Source organism: Drosophila bipectinata, chromosome XL (assembly GCF_030179905.1).
Source record: "Drosophila bipectinata strain 14024-0381.07 chromosome XL, DbipHiC1v2, whole genome shotgun sequence".
Lineage (NCBI taxonomy): Eukaryota > Metazoa > Arthropoda > Insecta > Diptera > Drosophilidae > Drosophila > Drosophila bipectinata.
The window spans coordinates 23564715-23583206 of NC_091734.1; the positions used below are offsets into that span (position 1 = coordinate 23564715).

Below are 18492 nucleotides of genomic sequence, written 5' to 3' on the forward strand. Positions count from 1 at the left end.
ACTTTCGTATTTTTGAAGATAGAAGTTTGGGACTTTTTTAGATTTTGTATTGTAATAAATTGGATTATATATTCCTTTTCCCATAAGGATTGGCCAACTATATCCGATGTTTGCGATAAATATCCGTTTTTAACTGCAAGGGTATATAAACTTCGGCTCCGCCCGAAGTTAGCTTTGCTTTCTTGTTTTTAATGTTTCTGTGTTTATTGGTGCAGAGGACGTTGTTAGTAAAGTTATAGAGGAGCAGATCATATCTGTACAAAGATAAAAAACTGTGGATAAAATTTCTGTGTTTTTATTGTTCTAATTTTATATATTGATGTTGAGGTGAGTGATAGGGTTAAGAGAATGATTTCTTAATCAAGATCACCTCCTATCAACTCAATATAACTGAATGAACGGAAATAACATACATTTTGTTTTTTTTTAGACTTTAAGAGTTGGTATATAGATTTCTATGGATTCTATTTTTTGCTTATTGATCCGACTCACCAAATTTCCGAATACAATTTTGTATATGTTTAGAAAAATTATTATTACGACTCTACGATTATGAAAAAAAACATACTGACCACTGAGCATAGGCAGCATAGGGAGGACACAATTTTTTTTTAAGATTAGTTCCTCATAAACACAATATTCACATTTTGAATCTAGGCCACTATGCTTAAAACGACATCTAAGTCAGAAAAAGGTAACACATACTAAAAAGTCAAACAAACACGATTCCCATTCTATTCAAGAAATTTTCACAATACAGATATTTCCCACACGGTAAAACACAAAAACATTTTAGTCATAATTTAGCTTCCCTCAAAAAAAAAAATAAACAATAAATGAAAATTTAAAAAAACAGAAACAACGGAAATCTTTACCCACAACAAAATATTCAAAATTACCTTCAATGTGTGGATGAACAAAAAAAGTCACTCTTTGCCACAACCAGAACTAAGGCCTTTGTAACAAAAAAATTAGTAGCCGAAAATCGGAATTTTTGAACTTCAGCTCAAAAGAATTATTAGCGAGATTCTAAAAGGTACAGCTGGAGAAATTCATTTTTCCTAAGATGCATATTGAAATCCAGATTGCTTTAAACTTTGTCATATCGTATCTCTATAACAAATTGCCACGGAGACGGGTAAATATTTTTGGTGAGGAGTTGGAGAAGGCATTGGGAGAAAAATTCCTAGGACATTGGTACCCAGAAAAACCGTTTAAGGTAATTCTAACCGCATGCATATGTACATTTAAGGTGTATGTGTAACCTGTTTTCTTTCAGGGATCTGCTTACCGCTGTTTAAAAACTGGCGATCCTATCGATTCTGTATTGGAACGAGCAGCTCGCGAAAGTGGAGTACCTATTTGCGATGTGTTAGAAAACTTGCCAAGCGAGCTATCGGTTTGGGTAGATCCTGGTGAGGTGTCATTTCGCATTGGCGAGAAGGGAGCGGTTAAGGTAGGCTTTTGATAGATATTATAAGGATATTTTAAGGTATTAGGAAAAAAATATAAAATATTAAATACATTAAATTTAAGTCCAGAAAACTTTATAAGGGTTACAAATGAATCAATCATTCAGAAAAAACTTTCATATAATTTAGTCAAGAACTATAATCAGCCTATTGATAAAGTAGAGTCATGCTCAAGCTTTATATGAAATTTTTAGCTTAGTCATGTACATATACAGTCATTTACAAAATAGCTGAGTCATATATGTACATATAATAGTCCATATAATAATGAATATATATATCCCTATGACAGCTATCACTGTGTTAATACCATTCCATATGGAAAAGGGCTAAAATCATTTCAAACCATTAGGAAACCATTATCGACATTCTTAAAAATGTCCTCACATACGAGAACTTTGAAAACGAGGATAAATCAAAAATGCCCGGAGTTTAATTCACGATTCGCTGTTGAAATTCTGTTAGAATAACATCTGATATTCTTCATGAAATTCCTTTATCCATAAAATCCGATTTTTGCAATGAAATTACGCCAAAAAAAAGACAAAAAACAATTTTTTAAAAAAAATTATATTTTATTTATAATTTTTCTTCATAATAATATCGAAGAGGGTATAATAATAATTGTGGTAAAAAGTGGTCATCGTTATGGAGGAGACATCTCCGACTCTATAAAGCAGTGGTTCTTAGCCGGTGGACCGAGGACACTAGCCGTTCCTGAATTCCAAGTGGTTTGCGAAGATCACTAAATAATAAACCAAATTAGAGCTAATTTACCATTATTACAAGTTTGTCCAATATGCTTGTTTTCCTTATCGAAATAGCATTAATTTTGGTAAACCAACGTTGTGGTCCCTGGCCAGACAAATACATATTTGATGAAATGTCCCCTCACGGTATTTTTATTCGGATCCCCTCCACTATTCTAACCGAAATAGTCACTTCATGGGAGAAGTGTCTCTTCTAGTCACATGGGTCTTCTTTCGTTACAAACTAAAAATAAAAATTGAAAACAAACGTTTCTTGAAACTTTTTTTTTGCTTTTCGTTTAGCTCTTTGGTTAGTGTATAAAATTATGGAACTTATCGAGTTTTAATTTTCATAATATTGGCAAAAAACATGCGAACGTAAAAAATTGGAACGGAATATTCTAAAGCATAGATGGGCACGAAATCTAACGGTCGGAGCCGCAGCTCGGCCAGACAACAAATTACAACAACAATCAAACAACAACAATTACAAACGCACCCTTAATACTTGTTGTTGCAAAATCGGGACCGCGGCGTCGGGCCCGCTACCTGCCTCTGAATTTGTGTAGCATTGTTTTTGTAAATCTTCACGCCTCACTGACCGCGATTTTCTGGCGCCAAAAATTACGAATAACGGGGGGAGCCGCGAGAGCCCGAGGAGCCATGGGCTTGCCCATCTAGGTTCTAAAGCAATAATTTAGCTTTTAAAATAGATTTATGTAGCTTTTTATACCCTTGCAGAGGGTATTATAATTTTGGTCAAAAGTGTGCAACGCAGTGAAGGAGACATCTCCGACCCTATAAAGTATATATATTCTTGATCAGGATCACCTCCTGAGTTGATATGAGCATGTCCGTCTGTCCGTCTGTCCGTCTGTCTGTCCGTCTGTCTGTCCGTCTGTCTGTTTCTACGCGAACTAGTCTCTCAGTTTTAAAGCTATCGTCTTGAAACTTTGCACACACCCTTCTTTCCTTTGCACGCAGTATATAAGTCGGAACGGCCCGGATCGGCCGACTATATCCTATAGCTGCCATATAACTGATTGATCGGAAATGGTATAACTTTGGTGTTTTTAAAGTTAGAGAGTTCAAATTTGACATGAGAGCTATTTTTGGCAAAACATTACGTCATGCCAAATTTCATAAGGATCGGCCGAGTATATCCTATAGCTGCCATATAACTGAACGATCGGAAATGACCCAACTTTCGTGTTTTTGAAGATAGAAAGCTGGAATTTAATACAGCTTTCTATTTTTTGTCAGTTAATCCAACCTACCGCATTTCATTAGGATCGGCCGACTATATCTCATAGCTGCCATATAACTGAACGATCGGAAATGGTATTTGGTAGAAATATCAACTTTCGTATTTTCGAAGATAGAAGTTTGGGACTTTTTTTAGATTTTGTATTGTAATAAATTGGATTATATATTCCTATTCAGATAAGGATCGGCCAACTATATCCGATGTTTGCGATATATATCCGGTTTTAGCTGCAAGGGTATATAAACTTCGGCTCCGCCCGAAGTTAGCTTTCCTTTCTTGTTATTAAGTATATTTTCAAAAAATATATTAATTTATTAATCTCCATTCTTTTTAGTTTATTTAGGTACCGACCGCAAAATTTACAATTTTTCCGTGTTGCTTTATTTATTTTTACTACTACTTGTTTTTATACCCTTGCAGAGGGTTTTATAATTTTGTCGAAAAGTGTGCAACGCATTGAAGGAGACATCTCGGACCCTATAAACTATATATATTCTTGATCAGGATCACCTACTGAGCTGATATGAGCATGTCCGTATGTCCGTCTGTCTGTCTGTCTGTTTCTACGCGAACTAGTCTCTCAGTTTTAAAGGAATAGACTTGAAACATTGCACACACCCTTCTTTCCTTTGCACGCAGTATATAAGACGGAACGACCGGGATCGGTCGACTATATCCTATAGCTGCTATATAACTGATTGATCGGAAATGGTATAACTTTGGTGTTTTTAGAGTTAGAGAGTTCAAATTTAACATGAAAGCATTTGGAAAAACATTACGACATGCCAAATTTCATAAGGATCGGCCGACTATATCCTTTAGCTCCCATATAACTGATTGATCGGAAATGACCCAACTTTCGTGTTTTTGAAGATAGAAAGCTGGAACTTAGTACTGATTATATTTTTGGTCAGTTAATCCGACCTAGCTGCCATATAACTGAACGATCGGAAATGTTTTTTGGTAGAAATACCAACTTTGGTACTTTTGAAGATAGAAGTTTGGGACTTTTTTTTAGATTTTATATTATAACAAATTGGGTTATATTATTATATTCTCATAAGGATCGGCCAACTATATCCGATGTTTGCGATATATATCCGGTTTTAACTGCAAGGGTATATCAACTTGGGCTCCGCTCGCAGTTAGCTTTCCTTTCTTGTTATGAATAACTTCATATTTAAAGTGTTTAATGACATATAAAGCAAGAAAAACATTTTTATTAAATATAAAATCATTTCTTGTTTTTAAGTATCATTACTGAGTACTTACCAACAATTTTCTTCGACCTGAAAATACAAAAATTTTAAAATCTTCCTAATGCATTTTTTTAAGTATACATTGTGTGCTGTAGTGTCTTTTGTTCTTCTCATTTACGCCATCCATAATGTTGAGTTAATCGTACATTTTAGGAGCAAAATGGCGTTTGGCTTATATTTATAAGTGCAATTGCGTAATATAACGCTCATTACCCTCTTTTATACATACTTCTAGGTTTCGCAGACCTTTGAGACTTATTCTATATTATATGTACCTCAGAGTACTTTCTAATATCGGGATAAAAATGTTTCGATTTTATAAAAATTTTTTAAAGGAACCTGGTCTTAAAAAAAATGAAATCAACTGGTTATTTAACGATTGAAGAACTTATCTGATATAATGTAAACAAGCGTGTTCCAAGCGAACATTAAGTTCCAATCACTCTTGCTGGGTTCGTAAAGTTTTTTTCGTCGATCGAACGCTTTATGTGAGCAGCAAAGAATGATAGAGAATGCTGCTTGCATTCAAATCGATCACACTCATACCGTTTGGTCATACCGAGTGGTTTTTCAGTCACAATCAAATCAAACGCAACTTGTCTGAGCTTTCGTGCATCGCTGGACTCGATCGTCTTTCTGTACAATCATTTTCGATAATCATACCAATACCAAAAACACATTTTGAATCAGTAAGCAGAGCAATCAAGTCAATTGAACGAACTTGTTCGTTCTGTGCACAAAGATCGATCTAACAATTTTGTAGCGAACTACTTCAGTGAGGCTGGTCAAACCGACTTGATTTTACCACTAACCATACAGCATATAGCAACCCATTTCATACAACGAAAAGGGACGCAAAAATTTCTTGCGACAGACCCCAGAGCGAGTTCTTACTCTTTTTCTTACGCACATCGTTCGTTCATCTTACGCTCATATTCTCTTTGAATGCTTTCTGTTTCTCAGTCTCTGACAGGAGCACGATGAAGAAGGTTGGTCTAACTCATTCAATTCGGTTTTCATCCCCCGAATATTGTGCCAATGACACCTCCACAGTCATTCATTTATTTCTATCATTCGCAATTAATTCTATCACACTCAATTAATTTTTAAGGCTGTGCCTTTGAATGTCGTTTTTAGCTAATGCAGACCTTTACTATACGCACAAATATGTATATTTTTTAATGAATATATAAATATCTCAAAGACATTATATTTCTCCGATTACGCGAAATTTTGTGTACAAGTTAACAACCAACTCCCAGCTTAGGCTGAGCAAGCCAATTTATATTCCCTTTATTAGTATTAATTATATTTATTAATCAACTATTAGTATTAATCATTTATTAATGTTAATCATTTTATTATTAATTATTATTATAATTTCTTTTGGAGAACATTATAATACCCTCTGCAAGGGTATAAATATTTGAGTGGCGCTCACGCACGGAAGAACTTTTCACTCGTCTTTTCCCTTTATGATTCTGTGTCATAATAAAACTAACTAAAAAACTAAAGAAAGCTAACTTTGGGCGGAGCCGAAGTTGATATACCCTTGCAGTTAAAACCGGATATATATCGCAAACATCGGATATAGTTGGCCGATCCTTATGAGAATATGATATTATAACCCAATTTATTATAATATAAAATCTAAAACAAGAAAGGAAAGCTAACTTCGGGCGGAGCCGAAGTTGATATATCCTTGCAGCTAAAACCGGATATATATCGCAAACATCGGATATAGTTGGCCGATCCTTATGAGAATATAATAATATAACCCAATTTGCTATAATATAAAATCTAAAAAAAAGTCCCAAACTTCTATCTTCAAAAGTACCAAAGTTGGTATTTCTACCAAAAAACATTTCCGATCGTTCAGTTATATGGCAGCTAGGTCGGATTAACTGACCAAAAATATAATCTGTACCAAGTTCCTGCTTTCTATCTTAAAAAACACGAAAGTTGGGTCATTTCCGATCAATCAGTTATATGGGAGCTATAGGATATAGTCGGCCGATCCTTATGAAATTTGGCATGTCGTAATGTTTTGCCAAAAATAGCTTTCATGTCAAATTTGAACTCTAAAAACACTCTAACTCTAACTCTAAAAACACGAAAGTTATACCATTTCCGATCAATCAGATCAATCGACCGTTCCTGGTCGTTCCGACTTATATACTGCGTGCAAAGAAAAGAAGGGTGTGTGCAAAGTTTCGATAGCTTAAAACTGAGAGACTAGTTCGCGTAGAAACAGACAGACAGACGGAGAGACGGACATGCTCATATCAACTCAGGAGGTGATCCTGATATACCCTTGCAGAGGGTATTATAATTTTGTTCAAAAGTGTGCAACGCAGTGAAGGAGACATCTCCGACCCTATGAAGTATATATATTCTTGATCAGGATCACCTCCTGAGTTGACATGAGCATGCCCGTCTGTCTGTTTCTACGCAAACTAGTATCTCAGTAGTATCTAAGTAGATTTTTTATTGTAATTAATTGGTTTTATTATGATGTAATCATAAGGATCGGCCAACTATCTCCGATGTTTGCGATATATATCCAGTTTTAACTGCAAGGGTATATAAACTTCGGCTCCGCCCGAAGTTAGCTTTCCTTTCTTGTTATTAAGTATATTTTCAAAAAATATATTAATTTATTAATCTCCATTCTTTTTAGTTTATTTAGGTACCGACCGCAAAATTTACAATTTTTCCGTGTTGCTTTATTTATTTTTACTACTACTTGTTTTTATACCCTTGCAGAGGGTTTTATAATTTTGTCGAAAAGTGTGCAACGCATTGAAGGAGACATCTCGGACCCTATAAACTATATATATTCTTGATCAGGATCACCTACTGAGCTGATATGAGCATGTCCGTATGTCCGTCTGTCTGTCTGTCTGTTTCTACGCGAACTAGTCTCTCAGTTTTAAAGGAATAGACTTGAAACATTGCACACACCCTTCTTTCCTTTGCACGCAGTATATAAGACGGAACGACCGGGATCGGTCGACTATATCCTATAGCTGCTATATAACTGATTGATCGGAAATGGTATAACTTTGGTGTTTTTAGAGTTAGAGAGTTCAAATTTAACATGAAAGCATTTGGAAAAACATTACGACATGCCAAATTTCATAAGGATCGGCCGACTATATCCTTTAGCTCCCATATAACTGATTGATCGGAAATGACCCAACTTTCGTGTTTTTGAAGATAGAAAGCTGGAACTTAGTACTGATTATATTTTTGGTCAGTTAATCCGACCTAGCTGCCATATAACTGAACGATCGGAAATGTTTTTTGGTAGAAATACCAACTTTGGTACTTTTGAAGATAGAAGTTTGGGACTTTTTTTTAGATTTTATATTATAGCAAATTGGGTTATATTATTATATTCTCATAAGGATCGGCCAACTATCTCCGATGTTTGCGATATATATCCAGTTTTAACTGCAAGGGTATATCAACTTCGGCTCCGCCCGAAATTAGCTTTCCTTTCTTGTCTTAATTTTTTTTTTCGTTAAACCCCCACTGTGTAGTGGCTTTTCTAAAATTTTTAAAATTTTTTTCCGTCGTCACCGGTCCCCGAATTGGCTGAAAATTTTTTCCCACTAAACGTTGCGCGCGAAACCCAATTTTTCCTTTATTTTTTTTTCTTTCGCCAACAATGCTGCTGACTTACTCACTCAGCCCCCTTTGCGGCCGATGAATTCGGAATATAGGGAAGTTAAGCAAGAAGTAGACAGTGACGATAGTGAAGAAATTGGATTTTGTCCCACAGCGACACAACCAGACCCAGCAGAAATGAACGCGGAAATTGTCTAAGCGCTCATAAAAGTTGCCGTCAGCACCGCGCTAGCCGCACAGGAGCAGCGCTTGCGAGCCGAAATAAACGCAGAAATCTAATCAGTTAGGGACCAGGTCAGCTCGCTAACGGTCAGCTCGCTTCTACCCAAAGTAGAAGTTTTAAAAGGATAACATCAAACCCTACCATAAAGTGCGATGTCAAATTAGTGAAATCGCAACTAGTATTTGCAACTTTTGTAGCGTGTCGGGATCTGCTCTGCACTTGAGCCAAGGATCGGCAATGTTTGGTGGAAGCTCCGAGTCCCTATCCAGCTCCAATAGCCATAGCTGTTGAAACATGATATTGAATTGTACCACAACTGGCGATATGCCAATGGGTCAAAGATATGTGCAACATCTGAGAGCATTTGCTTTTTAGTGCAGTTTGTTGAATTCAAGCCTGTTTCGTACGTCAGCAGTTGGTAAATTTTCTCAATTGAAAAATGCCGATTTCTCCATTGCCATCAATCGCCGTAGCTCACCATTCAGAGCCAGGAATTCCGCAGAGCCTGCTTTGTGGTGCCCGTTCAAATTGCTCTTGGAGTCAGTGACCCTCTCAGCCTCGACAGCATAGGTTTTTTTCTTTTTCCTGCTTCTTAGTTATGTCATTCCAAATGCTTTGGCGTTGACTGGGTTCAAATTCCTCACAGCGAGTGTCCAGGAACTTGAACAAATCGTTGTATGTTGATAACTTTAAATCGCGGCTGTCCTTGATCCATTAAATGCGTATTTCGGCATCCATTTTTTGCAAAATCAAAAAAAAGATTCAGAAGTTACGTGTGTTTTCTCCGATCGCATCCAACGCACGAACTATCCATCAGTTGCTCCATTAGTTACTCTACGTAGCACTGTTACATCAATCTTTGTCATCTCTGGTATCTTCAAGAATTTCTCCAATAGGAAATAAACAATATGACGTGGTCTGTCGTATCTCTCATTTAAGCGCAAAACTGCTGTTTTGTATGCGTTTTCAATAATTAATAAATGTCACCTCATCGGTCAACAACGACTTCAAATAGTGAAACTTCGCTCGCGAATCGTCGTCGCATGCAGACGTGTATTTATTGTGCTCCGGGAAAAAAAACATTCATCAATATCAAAAAGTGCAGTGACTGGTTTCGTAAATCAACAACAACGCGAAAAGACGCTTTCAGCGATGAAATCGCTAATGTTTATATTGATTAATTAATTAATTAATATAAAACATAACATTCAAAACTCGAACAATATCAATTTCGATTGCAATGAGTCTAAACGACGTTAGCACACAACGTCAACGTGAGCAAGACGAGAGACGGCTCTCAGTACAAAGAAACAACGCTTACTTCACTTTCAAAGCAACCGAAAGTAATGCAAGCTCATCCCAAACACGGTCAATTACCCCAAACTTGGCCGAATTCTTAAACGTAGAGAGCGTGAGAGCGCGTTCTTGCTCCCCCTCGCTACCATCGATGTCTCTGCAGCCAAAGAGCGCAGTAACTAGCACCGCAACCTCTTTGACAACGTCAACCGTAACAACAACAACAACCGCTACTGTAACGACAGCGCGTTTAACGACGTCATCAGCTAGCAACGCAAACATTGATACTGCTGCCCAAAAAAGAGAACAAAAACAAAGAAAATATTAAGCCGGCTGTGCAGACTGGTATGGATCGTTACATCCAAATCAAAAGGAAGCTGAGCCCCCTAAACTCCCAACGCAAAATAACCCGTGGCAATGCTAACATAGCCGCAATAGAAACGCCCACGAACTCAAACCGTTTTAAAATCTTGGCAGACTATGAGGATGACGCCGAATCTACAGAAGTCGAAAAAAGGAAGCCTAAGCCCCCGCCAATATACATACGAGAAAAAAGTTCCAACGTTCTTGTCAACAAAATTATAGAGCTCATTGGCAAGGACAACTTTCACATAATACCACTCGTAAAGGGCAATATCCAGGAAACAAAAGTTCAAACGAAGTCTGAAGATAATTACAGAGTATTATCAAAATACCTCACCGACAAAAAAAAGAACTTTTATACGTATCAGCTAAAAAAGCAGCAAGGGCTTGCAAGTCGTACTTAAGGGCATAGAGCCCGAAGTACCGCCTGCAGAGATAACAAAGGCGCTACAAGAGAAGGGATTTAGCGTTAAGACAGTGTTCAATATCTCTAACAGGGATAGAAAGCCGCAGCCACTCTTTAAGGTTGAACTCGAACCACAAACTAAGCCCCTCAAGAAATACGAAGTGCACCCTATATACAATCTTCAGTTCCTGCTGCACCGCAGAATTACAGTTGAGGAGCCGCACAAACGCAATGGCCCGGTACAATGTGCGAACTGCCAAGAATATGGCCATACAAGGTCTTACTGTAAACTGCGCCCAGTTTGTGTAGTTTGTGGTGAGCTGCATGACTCCGCACACTGCCCAGCGAGCAAAGATGACCAAAACTCGAAAAAGTGCGGCAACTGCGGTGGAAATCACACTGCTAACTATAGAGGTTGCCCAGTTTATAAGGAGCTGAAAAGTCGCATCCACCAGAGGGGACTTACTGCCCGCACCCAAAATAATCAGTTCATAGCCTCCAGGACAAACCCTGAAGTCTTCTTCTCGACCGCAGCCAGATCCTCACTAGGACTTATAAACTCTGACAAAAATGTCACATACGCAAGCGCTTTAAAATCAGGACTGGCTACCCCAGCCTCAAAAAGCTCACTGCCGCAATCAGCACACCAAGAACCGAACACGGCTCAGCAGTATCAACTTCCGGAGCAGTCAAAAAGTAACTTTGAAGCAATGATATGCAGTCTACAACAAAGCCTTACGGAGTTCATGTCGTTTATGCGTACAACTATGCAAGATCTAATGCGAAACCAAAATCTATTAATACAAATGCTGGTTTCACAACAATCCAAATAATGACTTCCCTACGAATATCTACATGGAACGCTAACGGCGTTTCGCAGCATAAACTCGAGTTAGCGCAATTCCTACTAGACAATCAAATCGACGTAATGCTTCTTTCAGAAACACATCTTACGAACAGATACAATTTCCAACTACGAGGATATTCATTCTATGGAACAAATCATCCAGACGGTAAAGCACACGGCGGGACTGGAATTTTAATCAGAAGCCGTATCAAGCACCATTATCATACGAAATTTGCAAAAAACTACCTACAGGCCACATCAATAAATATACACCTAAATACTGGCAAGCAATTAACTCTAGCTGCCGTATACTGCCCCCCACGCTTCACCATAGCCGAAGATGAGTTTATGCAGTTTTTCAACTCACTCGGAGACCACTTCATAGCAGCAGGAGACTACAATGCCAAGCACACACACTGGGGATCTCGTCTTGTGACCCCAAAAGGAAAGCAGCTCTATAATGCAATTATCAAAGCTAAGAACAAGCTAGACTATGCTTCTTCTGGCACACCAACATACTGGCCGGCAGACCCAAAGAAACTTCCCGATTTAATTGACTTTGCGATTACCAAAAACATTCCTAAAAATCTGATATGCGCCGAATGCCTTTCGGATCTTTCATCTGATCACTCGCCTGTCCTTTTTACTCTACTCCAACACCCAGGAACATGGGATCAATCATCAAATCTGACCTCGCATAAAACCAATTGGGTTAAGTACAGGAAGTACATCAGCTCACACATTGAGCTGAGTCCTCACCTCAGCGACGAAGCCAACGTAGACAGTTTTGTTAATTCGCTGGAGTCTGTACTCGTCTCTGCAGCTCGAGTTTCAACACCTCAAATTATAAACACACAACGCAATCAAAAGAAGACAAATCTACAAATCGAACAGCTCGTCCTCGAAAAGCGACGCTTACGTCGAGAATGGCAATGTCACAGATCGCCATCTGCTAAGCAACGCTTCAAACATGCCTCACGTCAACTTGATCAAGCTCTACAGCAAGAAGAAACGTATGTCCACCACCGCTACATAGAGCAATTGTCAACTAACAGTACGAAACACTCACTATGGAGAGCTCACCCAACTCTGAGCTCACCGAAAGAAACCGTGATGCCTATTAGAAATTCCACAGGCGGGTGGGCGCGTAGCGACGCAGACAGAGTCAGTACGTTTGCCAAACACCTTAAAAATGTCTTCCAACCAAATCCTGCCACCAATGCGTTTACTTTGCCGACTCTATCAGATGAGCCCCAGCCTCAACATGAGCCGATTGAGTTTCGCCCAAACGAAATCGTTAACATCATCAAACGACAACTGAATCCGAAAAAATCCCCGGGCTGCGACCTCATAACTCCCAAAATGATCATTGAGCTCCCATACTGTGCCGTTTGCACTCTCACCCAGCTATTTAATGCCATCGCAAAACTTGGCCACTTTCCAGTGAGATGGAAAAAGTCAATTATAATAATGATAGCAAAGCCGGGAAAAGACCACACTATCCCCACGTCGTATAGACCTATAAGCCTACTCCCTTGCCTATCTAAACTCTTTGAAAAATGCCTAATGACTCGGATGAACACATACCTGAGAATCCAGGAAGGAATCCCGTCACACCAATTTGGGTTTCGTGAAAAGCATGGAACAATTGAGCAGGTCAACCGGATAACATCCGAAATTCGGAACGCGTTCGAAAAACGAGAGTACTGTACTGCCATATTTTTAGATGTCTCTCAAGCATTCGATAGAGTCTGGCTGGAAGGTCTAATGTACAAGATCAAGACAATGCTCCCCTACAGCACCCACAAGATTTTGGAGTCCTACCTTCACGACAGAAAATTTGTCGTGAGGTGCAATACCGCTATATCCGATGAGTACACTGTTGGAGCTGGAGTTCCTCAAGGCAGCGTGCTAGGGCCAATATTATATGTCCTCTACACAGCAGATATCCCGACAAGCACACGTCTAACAACATCCACGTTTGCCGATGACACAGCTATTCTTAGCCGCTCAAAATGCCCGATTCAAGCAACTGCGCAGCTAGCTCATCATATGGTCGATGTCGAAAAATGGCTGTCAGACTGGCGAATTAAAGTGAACGAACTAAAATGCAAGCATGTTACGTTCACTCTGAACAGGCAAAACTGCCCGCCGATAACACTAAACAACACTCTACTCCCACAAGCAAACGAAGTAACATACCTAGGAGTACATCTCGACAGAAGACTCACATGGCGCCGGCACATTGAAGCCAAAAGAACACACCTAAAGCTAAAAGCCAGCGGTCTTCATTGGCTTATCAACGCTCGGTCGACTCTTAGCCTTGAACATAAAGTCCTGCTGTACAACTCGGTACTAAAACCTATATGGATGTACGGCTCCCAGTTATGGGGGAACGCCAGCAATAGCAACATTGACATAATTCAAAGAGTTCAGTCGAAGATCTTGAGAACAATCACCGGGGCACCGTGGTACGTTCGCAACGAAAACATACACCGCGACTTAAACATTCGACCAGTCAAAGAAGCGATCGCAGAACAGAAGGTAAAGTACTTAACCAAGCTATCGGTGCACCCTAACCACCTGGCGAGAGGTCTAACAAGGTTGAGCAACCAATCACGCCTTCGTCGCAATGACTTACCCACCCAGCGACCGACCTGAGGGACGCGCAACCAGAATGCAGTCTTAGTATACTGTTAGTTAAATTTTAATGTTAAGATTCGTCAACTTATTGTTAGTCTCAAAATTAAGAGTAGATTCAATAAATAAAAGCAAAGCTAAAAAAAAAAAAAAAAAAAAAAAAAATAGTGAAACTTCTGCGTCTTTAATAGATGTCGCTGCTTATGAATGGTACTGTCATATTTATCTCGAGATGCTGGCCATTCCTTGTGGTCTGAAGCAAAACTTTTTATCTGAATCTTCGGTAATTCGTTGTGCATTGGTTCTGCATGACGGTTAGGTTATTGCCGCTGGTTGAGTAGTGGTGACCACCAAGGTTGGCAGCCACTGGAGAGTCGGGTGGTCGCTTCGACTCCCTTCCTTTTTCCGAAGTTTACGGTGGGAGATACTTATCTTAAAGGATAAGTGCCCTTAAAGCGTGCCCTTAAGGCACGATAACCAAATTCAATAATCAGAATAAATGTAACGGCAAGGCCGGAGTTTTATAATCGAGCTAGTGCTCTTTATTTCAAATCCAAATTAAAACTAAAACTTAAGATTTAACAAAAGCTCATGCATAGCCGGATGCCCGTGGCAGACCGCTGACCTTGCACATTTTGCAGAAGTCATACGATCGCTGTCAGCCAATGAAAAGGAGTAACGGCTCGGAATGGTACAATGTGCTGGCTCAGCTCTAGGGCCCATAAGGTAGACCCAATTTAGGGTGGACCATGCATGAGACAAAAGTGTAATAATATTAATAATAATAATACAAAATGATTAATACTAGAAAATGATAAACATTGACAAATGATTAATATTAATAAGAGAAATAAGAATTGGCCTGCTCAGCCTAAGCTGGGAGTTGGTTGTTAACTACTCCCCCCCTTAAATTAGACGCCGTCCTCGGTGACAGCCAGTTCGTCGATGGACTTTTGTAGCTGGGGCTGCCTCTCGTTTGCGCCTGCAGTGTTGTTGGAGTAGGACCAAGCCGCATAGTGTGAGTCTGACGGCAACTCCTGCGGCGAACCAAATCCTCGGGGAACCTCCAGCTGATACCTGTGGGAGCCTGTGGGAATTATAGCAAGGATTAGGTTTTAATATAAGGGCGAATGTGGGAGGTGGAATGCCTACCTAATGTTGTCCTTGTGGACCACTCTCCCCCTAACGAGAACAGATGTTCCCAGATCTGCTTCTACACGCTCTTCTGAATAAAGCGGTGTCAATTTGTTCCCTACTCTTTTGTTGTTGCGAAGGTGTACTCTTTCACCGACTTCGAAGACTCGGTTTTGCCTCGAAAGATTAACACGGTCTAGGTTGGATTTTTGTGCTTTGTCCATCTTGGCTTTAATTGCCAGCTTCATCTCATCGCTGCTGGCGTGGATGACCTCTACCGGCCTAGACTCTGTGACCGAATGTAGCGACCTAGTTCCACAGTATCCTCAATTTTTTTGATCCTTTTTGTAACGAACGCGTACAGTAAGTCATAAAGTTAGGTACAGTAAACTGTCCCTAACACTGCACGGGTGGTCTCTACCGCGTCCCTCTGTCTACTTGGGGGACGGCTTGGCTCAGTCGAACGGGGCGTGGGTATGGGCACGGCAAACTAGACTGTGTACGTTACGGGAATTTGTCGTAGACAGAGATAAGGAAGTGGGAAAAGGAAAGCGGTAGGAGTCGGCCGATCCTTGGGTGGTTTATACTACTGACCCTATTGTATGAAAGACTAGATATTGTTGTCCTTCGTCTATACCCTCCCTTCCATGTAGACTTTACACTAAACAGTGGGGTCTACCCATATTCAACTGCCATGTTTGATCCGAAGTGCCCTAAATAAAAGAATATATCTCATGTTCATCATATATAATTAAGGATAATCAAAAATAAGGAAATATAATCCATAGAAAAATACAATTTATCAGAAAAATACAATTTATAAGGAAAATACAATTTTATTTAATATTCAAATGGAAAAGTAAAGAAAATGTCATGGATTTCCCATTGTATTCGAATTCGGTAATTACTCGTTTACTCTGGTTTACTCACTCAGCTTTTCCGACTCTGCATCGATCGTTGGGCCCAAGAAGATGAGGTGCTTTTTGCTGTTTACTTAATTAAAAGAGAAGGAATACATTGGGAAAATACTTGACCAATATTTCTGTCTGTCTGCTTATTTTTGTCTGCTTATGAAACTACTTAAAATAAGGTCCTAGGCTAAATAATTCATACTCCTTAGAGTTTACATTTACGCAATATATAGAAAATTAAGAATTTATAGAATTAAATTAAATAAAATTATACATGATTTCAATTTGGGTGGGATTCGATACTAATTTTGCGCAGCTATCGAGCTGCGCCTTGGAATATTTTTGTGCAATTAAATATTGCCGAAAGTGTTTACATGCACATGCTCGCAGGCAAGGTATTGTTTTGTCTCACAGTGTAGTACTGACAGGTGGTCTATTCAGGCTCACAAAAGAAAATTGTCAAAATACGGAACTTTCACTCTAATAAGTTGCACTGGCTGGCTGCACGCTGAAGCACGAAAATAAACAAAACTGAACCGCAGCGGCAACAGTTATTTGTTGTTGTTGTTATTTCTCCTCTACATTCTGATCCTCCCTAATGCACGCTAACTTGGGGCTTCTCGGTCTCTGGTTAAATCACTCTATCGGCGGTCCATGCGAAGATCAAGAAGCTAAGGGTGTCCCATTTATTCCATGTTGGGGGGGTTACTGGGTTCTTGCTGCTCCGATCTTGTCCTACGCCCGATCTAATGGCCAAATTCCAAATGCAAAGCCTATCAGGCTGCACCTGGTCGGAATCGTAGTACACTGTGCCCCCTGACAAAGAATTGGTCATGTTGGCGTATTGGAATTATTTAAACACTGTCTCACCTTGTAAATTCAGTTTTCCCAACACGATAAATAACTATTGTTTTTAATTTTATTTTATGCCGAATGCCTTCGTTGCACAAGGGTTTTCCTTCTTTAATTTATCACAACACGTGTTTGCCGAATTTCCTATCGCTTTTAAAACACCCTGATGGAAACTTCTTACTCGGCCAAAGATCAGGAAAGAACAAAGTCTAAGAACTACTACGAGTTTCAGCATACCCATGCTTCCATGAAACTTCCCTACCTAACGGAGTAGTCGTATGATTTTCTACCTACTTTGGTCCGTTCATGCAAGTGTGGGTGGGAATTGCACATGCATATGCAAATCTGTTTTCGATGCTGTATTGGTTTTTCAGCGATGATGGGATCGCTCTGAGTTAAAGGAGGCCTCATTGTCGCAGTATATGGTCTTGGTGTTAGGGTAAAAATGTACTAATTGAAAATTTACTATTATTGCCCTAGAAATCAAGGGCTGTACGATAGCGAATTTGGAAAATTTATCAATGCAAGTTAAGAAAATTTTTTTTTCGGTCGAAAAAATGTCGATATACAACATTTCCCCAACGTTTGATGGGATAGGCGAGTTCCCAATTCGTGTTTCTTGGGATGGCGGTCGTATTTGGCTTTATTGCAGACCTTGCAATTTGCGACCACTTCGCTAGCTAATTTTGACATGTTCGGGAAGTAATAATCCCGGAGAATTTGTTTTGCGTTCTCCTGGGCAGCCCTATGGGCGCGATTGTGCTCGGTGTTAGTGATTTCCTACTGTTCATTAGCGTTGGTTATGTCACTGACGAAGGATTTACAATGCCAGAACTTGGTCGCAGGAAATTCCTGCCTCAAGGCATGTTGGATGCGAGCCAGGGTGAGAAATCACAGTGAATTGCGTTTAAAACGTTGGCGTTGATGATCTCTTTAACGGATTCAAAAAGCAAGTCCTTGTTATTAAAATTGATGATATGGCGAGTTCTATTTCCGAAGACTATGAAATCTCGCCGTAGCGGTTGGCCCTCTTCTTCCAAAATAATTTGGTTTCTAAAGCAGTTAAGAGGTTTGTCTGTGGTCTCTATGGTGTATGAGAGCGAAAGCTCACTATGCACCGTGGCCGCGTCAGACTGGGCCTCAGCCTCTAAGTTATTGAGGCGTTGCCTCGATAGCGCGTCAGCTACTAGGTTTTGTTTTCCGGGTGTGTAAAACACTTTCCCGTTGTTTTCATCAATGAATGCTTTCCATCGCTTGATCTAAGCATTGGTGTTTTTGTCGGATACCGCATATGTGAGAGGCTGGTGGTCTGCGAAGATCCGTACCTCATTGTTACCGTACAGGTAATTTTGGAGTTTGCCTATTGCCCAGACTATCGGCATTAATTCCTTTTCGTTGGTGGCGTAGTTCAGCTCGCAGTCTTTTAGCGTGCGTGAAATC

The 18492-nt window shown here is 39.6% G+C and overlaps 1 protein-coding gene across 7 annotated transcripts in view; it reads left to right on the top strand.

The window, feature by feature from the left end:
• The first annotated feature begins 665 nt into the window (after nucleotides 1–665).
• Nucleotides 666–18492, top strand: part of LOC108118554 (protein Tob1-like) — a 463756-nt gene continuing 445929 nt past the window's right edge. For 3 of the 7 annotated variants that reach the window (XM_070280415.1, XM_070280410.1, XM_070280416.1), the window contains exons 1-2: nucleotides 668–1219; nucleotides 1280–1456. In XM_070280415.1, coding sequence (XP_070136516.1) covers nucleotides 1067–1219; nucleotides 1280–1456 — 330 coding nt within the window. In that variant the 5' untranslated portion in view covers nucleotides 668–1066. Of the gene's footprint in view, nucleotides 1220–1279; nucleotides 1457–1764; nucleotides 1795–18492 lie in introns of those variants that run through there. The other 4 variants (XM_070280420.1, XM_070280407.1, XM_070280409.1 and 1 more) reach the window with 4 other exon arrangements.